The following is a 6,000-nucleotide window of genomic DNA, read 5'->3' as shown; positions in this document are numbered from 1 at the left end:
TGAATATATTTAAGGTGGAGATAGACAGATTTTTGAGTGATAATGGGTTATGGGGAGCGGGCAGGGAAGTGGAGCTGAGCCCAAGATCAGATCAGCCATGACCTTATTAAATGGCGGAGCAGACCTCCTGCTATTTCTTATGAATATAAGAATATAAGAATGTAAGAAATAGGAGCAGGAGTAGGCCATTTGGCCCCTCGAGCCTGCTCCATCATTCAATAAGATCATGGCTTCAGCGAGTGAGCATGGCGGACTTGCGTGAATGTTTTGTGGCGGAGGAGCGGCAAGAGATCGTGTCAGAAGTGCGGCAAATGAGCGTACGGGACCCAGAAGAGCCGAGGGCCCAGGGGCAGCACGGGCCAGCCAACACTGTGATATGTGTGCACACTAGGTCCATGCAGCAGAGCTAGTCTCCAGTCGTCCTGGTTAATCCTTGTCACTGGATAAAGGCCTAGCTCTGTCAAGCCCGTGTGGTGGCTGATGTGCAACGGTCACCACATGTCAAAAAAATCCACACACAGGCATCTTCCACCCTCTCAATTGGAGTTCAGGACTGGAACATTGGGTCTTTCATTGAAACATCTATGAATTCATCCTTTTTGGTGTGAAAGCAAGTCATCCTCGTCCGAGGGACTGCCTATGATGAGGACTTATGTAACAGACTCGAGGGGCTGAAGGGCCTCCTCTTGTTCCTATTTAACAGGCCCAAGGGGCTGATGTCCTCCTCCTGTTCCTGTATAACAGGCTGGAGGGACTGAATGGCCTCCTCCTCTTCCTATATAACAGGCTCGAGGGGCTGAATGGGCCTCCTCCTGTGTAACAGGCTCGAAGGGCTGAATGGGCCTCCTCCTGTGTAACAGGTTCGAGGGACTGAATGACCTCCCCCTGTTCCTGTGTAACAGGCTCAAGGGTCTGAATGGCCTCCTCCTGTTGCTGTGTAACAGGCTCGAGGGGCTGAAAGGCCTCCTCCTTTTCCTGTGTAACAGGCTCGAGGGTCTGAATGGTCTCCTCCAGTTGCTATGTCACTACCCTCTGTGTAACATGTCTCAAAAAATAGGAAAAAAACAATTGGTTTCTTTTTGTTTGTAGATTTTCTAAGAAGCATGCTCGCCCAGCACCAACAGATGGGAAGGACAACATCACCATCTTCACCAGGATCCTGGACCGCCTGTTGGACGGGTACGACAATAGACTGCGACCTGGTCTGGGAGGTAAGTGTCACACTGATTACATTCATCTGGGAACTGAGCAAAATAGATATCAATCAACGTTCGACATCTGATACACTCTCTGCCTCTCTGTTCCACGAGCTATTTAATACAATACAAATTGTTCAGTGCAATGGAGTGTTCACAACCCTGATGGTAGAAGTTAAAAAATGAAATCAAGTATCAGAAAATAAGTCATGCAGTGCGGACTCGCATTACCAGCGAAGGCCATCGGAGCGCACAGTAAACAGGGGTGTCATTTGCTTTGTTTGTGGAGAGAGGGGGATTGGAGGTGAGGTGGAAGGGTATAGGGGGCAAGGTTGGCAGGTGGGTTTGAGGATATGGGGAAAGATGTGTTGATGAGGATCTATGGTGAGCACGTGGTTTGGGGATATTGGGAGATGATGGGAAGGTGGGATTGGGGATATGGTAAATGGGATTGAGGTATATGTTGATACTGTTGGTATACGTATCTATACAACACAGACAAAGCACTCTCACCTCACATGGTTGTGGGTTCAAGTCCCACTCCCGACACTTGAGCACATAATCCGGGCTGACACTCCAGTGCGGTGCTGAGGGAGTGCTGCAGTGCCGGAGGTGCTGACATTCAGAGGTGCCAGAGAGGCCCCATCTGCCCTCTTAGATGTCCAAAACCTCCAAGTTGGGATTGGAAAACTGCAAATGTCATTCCATTTTTAAGAAGGATGAGAGAAAGGAACCAGGAATTTATAGACCGATCAATCCAACATGTGTTGTGGGAAGTGACTAGAACCTGTTATGAGGGACACAGTAACTGAGCAGTTGGACAAGCAGGAACTGAGCAGGGAGCCAGCCTGGATTGTAAAGGGCAAGTCGTGTCGAATGAACCTGCTGGAATATTTTGGGGAGGTCACTAATGTGGAAGGTAAGGGAGTGTCGATGATAAGGGCTATGATAAGTGTAGAGAAGGGATGATGATGAAGATGATGATATGGATGTTATTTATACGGACTCCACAAGGTATTCGACAAGGTTCCACATGAGAGACTGTCGACAGAAATGAGGGCATGGAATTGGGGAACCTATTGTCATGGACAGGGAATTGGTTGGGAGGTAGGAGACAGAGAGAAGGTACAATGGGCATGTACCACAATGGGCAGGATGGGACCCCCAGGGGTCGGCACTGGGCCCTCAGCTTCTCACTGGATTTATAAACCACACTGATGGAGGAAGAGAGAGCCGTGTATCCCAGTTTGCTGATGACACCAAGTTAGGAGGAACAGTAAACAGTGTCGATGGGAGCAGAAAGTTGCAAAGGGCCATTGATAAAGTGAGTGGGCAAATCTGTGGCAGATGGAGTTCAATGTGGGGAAGTGTGAGGTCGTCCACTTTGGACCCACGAAAGATGGATCAGAGTATTGTGTAAATGGTGAGAAGCTGGGAAGTGTGGAGGGGCGCAGAGATTTCGGGGTGCGAGGCCAGAAATCACTGAAAGCTGGTGCACACACAAATAATTAAAAGGCTGATGGGATGTTGGCCCATATCTCGAGGGAGCGGGAACACAAAGGGGAGGCAGTGATGCTCCAGCTGTATAAAGCTCGGGTCAGACCCCATCTGGACACTGTGCTCAGTCCTGGGCCCCCCACCCCAGGGAGGGAATATCAGCCTCGGAGTGGGGGCAGGTTCACCAGGATGATACCAGAACTAATAGGGTTAAATTATGGGGACAGATTGCACAGACTGGGCGTGTATTCCCTCGAGTTTAGAAGATTGAGGGGTGATCGAATTGAGGTGTTTAAGATGATTAAAGAATTTCATAGAAACATTGAAACATAGAAATTTACAGCGCAGAAGGAGGTCATTTCGGCCCATCGTGTCCGCGCCGGCCGACAAAGGGCCACATGGCCCTCGGTCAGCAGCCCTGAAGATTACATATAAACCTATGAACAATGACGGAAAGGTAAAGAGCACCCAGACCAACCAGTCCGCCTCACACAACAGCGACACCCCTTATTCTGAAACATTCTACACTCCACCCCAACCGGAGCCATGTGATCTCCTGGGAGAGGCAAAAACCAGATAAAAACGCAGGCCAATTTTGGGAGAAAAAATCTGGGAAAATTCCTTTAGTTGTGGAGATCTGGAACTCGCTGCCTGGACAACGCAGAGGGTCCAGGCGATTGAAACTTGTCCAGGAGATCACCCTGGCCATATTCTATTCCCTGCAGTAGTTACCATTATAGCTGCGCCGTCCAACAAAAGGTTATCCAGTCTAATCCCAATTACCAGCTCTGGGTCTGTAACCCTGCAGGTTACTGCACTTTAAGTGCCCATCCAACCATCTCTTAAAAGTGGTGAGGGCTTCTGCATCCACCACTCTTCCAGGCAGCGAGTTCCAGATCCCCACAACCCTCTAGAAACATAGAAACATAGAAAGATAGAAAAATAGGTGCAGAAGAAGGCCATTCGGCCCTTCTAGCCTGCACCGCCATTCAATGAGTTCATGGCTGAACATGCAACTTCCTGCTTTCTCGCCATACCCCTTGATTCCCCTAGTAGTAAGGACTACATCTAACTCCTTTTTGAATATATTTAATGAATTGGCCTCAACAACTTTCTGTGGTAGAGAATTCCACAGGTTCACCACTCTCTGGGTGAAGAAGTTTCTCCTCACCTCGGTCCTAAATGGCTCACCCCTTATCTTTAGACTGTGTTTCCTGGTTCTGGACTTCCCCAACATTGGGAACATTCTTCCTGCATCTAACCTGTCTAAACCCATCAGAATTTTAAACGTTTCTATGAGGTCCCCTCTCATTCTTCTGAACTCCAGTGAATACAAGCCCAGTTGATCCAGTCTTTCTTGATAGGTCAGTCCCGCCATCCCGGGAATCAATTTGGTGATCCTTTGCTGCACTCCTTCAATAGCAAGAATGTCCTTCCTCAGGTTAGGAGACCAAAACTGTACACAATACTCCAGGTGTGGTCTCACCAAGGCCCTGGTCAACTGTAGCAACACCTCCCTGCCCCTGTACTCAAATCCCCTCGCTATGAAGGCCAACATGCCATTTGCTTTCTTAACCGCCTGCTGTACCTGCATGCCAACCTTCAATGACTGATGTACCATGACACCCAGGTCTCGTTGCACCTCCCCTTTTCCTAATCTGTCACCATTCAGATAATAGTCTGTCTCTGTTTTTACCACCACATTATATTTCATCTGCCAATCATTTGCCCACTCACCTAACCTATCCAAGTCACTCTGCAGCCTCATAGCATCCTCCTCGCAGCTCAGACTGCCACCCAACTTAGTGTCATCCGCAAATTTGGAGATACTACATTTAATCCCCTCATCTAAATCATTAATGTACAGTGTAAACAGCTGGGGCCCCAGCACAGAACCTTGCGGTACCCCACTAGTCACTGCCTGCCATTCTGAAAAGTACCCATTTACTCCTACTCTTTGCTTCCTGTCTGACAACCAGTTCTCAATCCATGTCAGCACACTACCTCCAATCCCATGTGCTTTAACTTTGCACATTAATCTTTTGTGTGGGACCTTGTCGAAAGCCTTCTGAAAGTCCAAATATACCACATCAACTGGTTCTCCCTTGTCCACTCTACTGGAAACATCCTCAAAAAATTCCATTAGATTTGTCAAGCATGATTTCCCTTTCACAAATCCATGCTGACTTGGACCTATCATGTCACCTCTTTCCAAATGCGCTGCTATGATATCCTTAATAATTGATTCCATTATTTTACCCACTACCGATGTCAGGCTGACCGGTCTATCATTCCCTGTTTTCTCTCTTCCCTCCTTTTTTAAAAAGTGGGGTTACATTGGCTACCCTCCACTCCATAGGAACTGATCCAGAGTCAATGGAATGTTGGAAAATGACTGTCAATGCATCCGCTCTTTCCAAGGCCACCTCCTTAAGTACTCTGGGATGCAGTCCATCAGGCCCTGGGGATTTATCGGCCTTCAATCCCATCAATTTCCCCAACACAATTTCCCGACTAATAAGGATTTCCCTCAGTTCCTCCTCCTTACTAGACCCTCTGACCCCTTTTATATCCGGAAGGTTGTTTGTGTCCTCCTTAGTGAATACCGAACCAAAGTACTTGTTCAATTGGTCCGCCATTTCTTTGTTCCTCATTATGACTTCCCCTGATTCTGACTGCAGGGGACCTACATTTGTCTTTACTAACCTTTTTCTCTTTACATATCTATAGAAACTTTTGCAATCCGTCTTAATGTTCCCTGCAAGCTTCTTCTCGTACTGCATTTTCCCTGCCCTAATCAAACCCTTTGTCCTCCTCTGCTGAGTTCTAAATTTCTCCCAGTCCCTGGGTTCACTGCTATTTCTGGCCAATTTGTATGCCACTTCCTTGGCTTTAATACTATCCCTGATTTCCCTTGATAGCCACGGTTGAGCCACCTTCCCTTTTTTATTTCTACATAAAGAAGCCCCCCCAATTCCCCTCTAAACCTTCCACCAACCACCTTAAAACTGCCCCCTTATAATAGACCACTCCACCAATGGAAATGGACCCTTAATATCCACTATGTCCAGGCCCCTCAATATTTTGTACACCTCAATGAGGTCTCCTCTCAACCTCTTCTGTTCCAATGAGAATAAACCTAGCCTATCCAATCTGTCCTCATAACTAAGATTCTCCAATCCAGGTAGCATCCTAGTAAATCTCCTCTGCACCCTCTCTAGTGCAATCACATCCTTCCTATAATACGGCAACCAGAACTGCATGTAGTACTCTAGCTGTGGCCAAACCAAAGTATTAGACAATTTAA

The 6,000-nt window shown here is 47.5% G+C and overlaps 1 protein-coding gene across 1 annotated transcript in view; it reads left to right on the top strand.

Annotated features, from left to right (window-relative positions):
• The first annotated feature begins 245 nt into the window (after window positions 1-245).
• The window catches only part of LOC139266173 (gamma-aminobutyric acid receptor subunit alpha-3-like), a 232,825-nt gene continuing 227,070 nt past the window's right edge, over window positions 246-6,000 (top strand). The window contains exons 1-2 of the mRNA XM_070884006.1: window positions 246-295; window positions 1,090-1,211. Coding sequence (XP_070740107.1) covers window positions 246-295; window positions 1,090-1,211 — 172 coding nt within the window. The remainder of the gene's footprint in view (window positions 296-1,089; window positions 1,212-6,000) is intronic.

This window comes from Pristiophorus japonicus, chromosome 6 (assembly GCF_044704955.1).
Source record: "Pristiophorus japonicus isolate sPriJap1 chromosome 6, sPriJap1.hap1, whole genome shotgun sequence".
Lineage (NCBI taxonomy): Eukaryota > Metazoa > Chordata > Chondrichthyes > Pristiophoridae > Pristiophorus > Pristiophorus japonicus.
The sequence above is the reverse complement of the archived record's forward strand: the minus strand, read 5'-3'. Positions and strand labels throughout refer to the sequence as shown.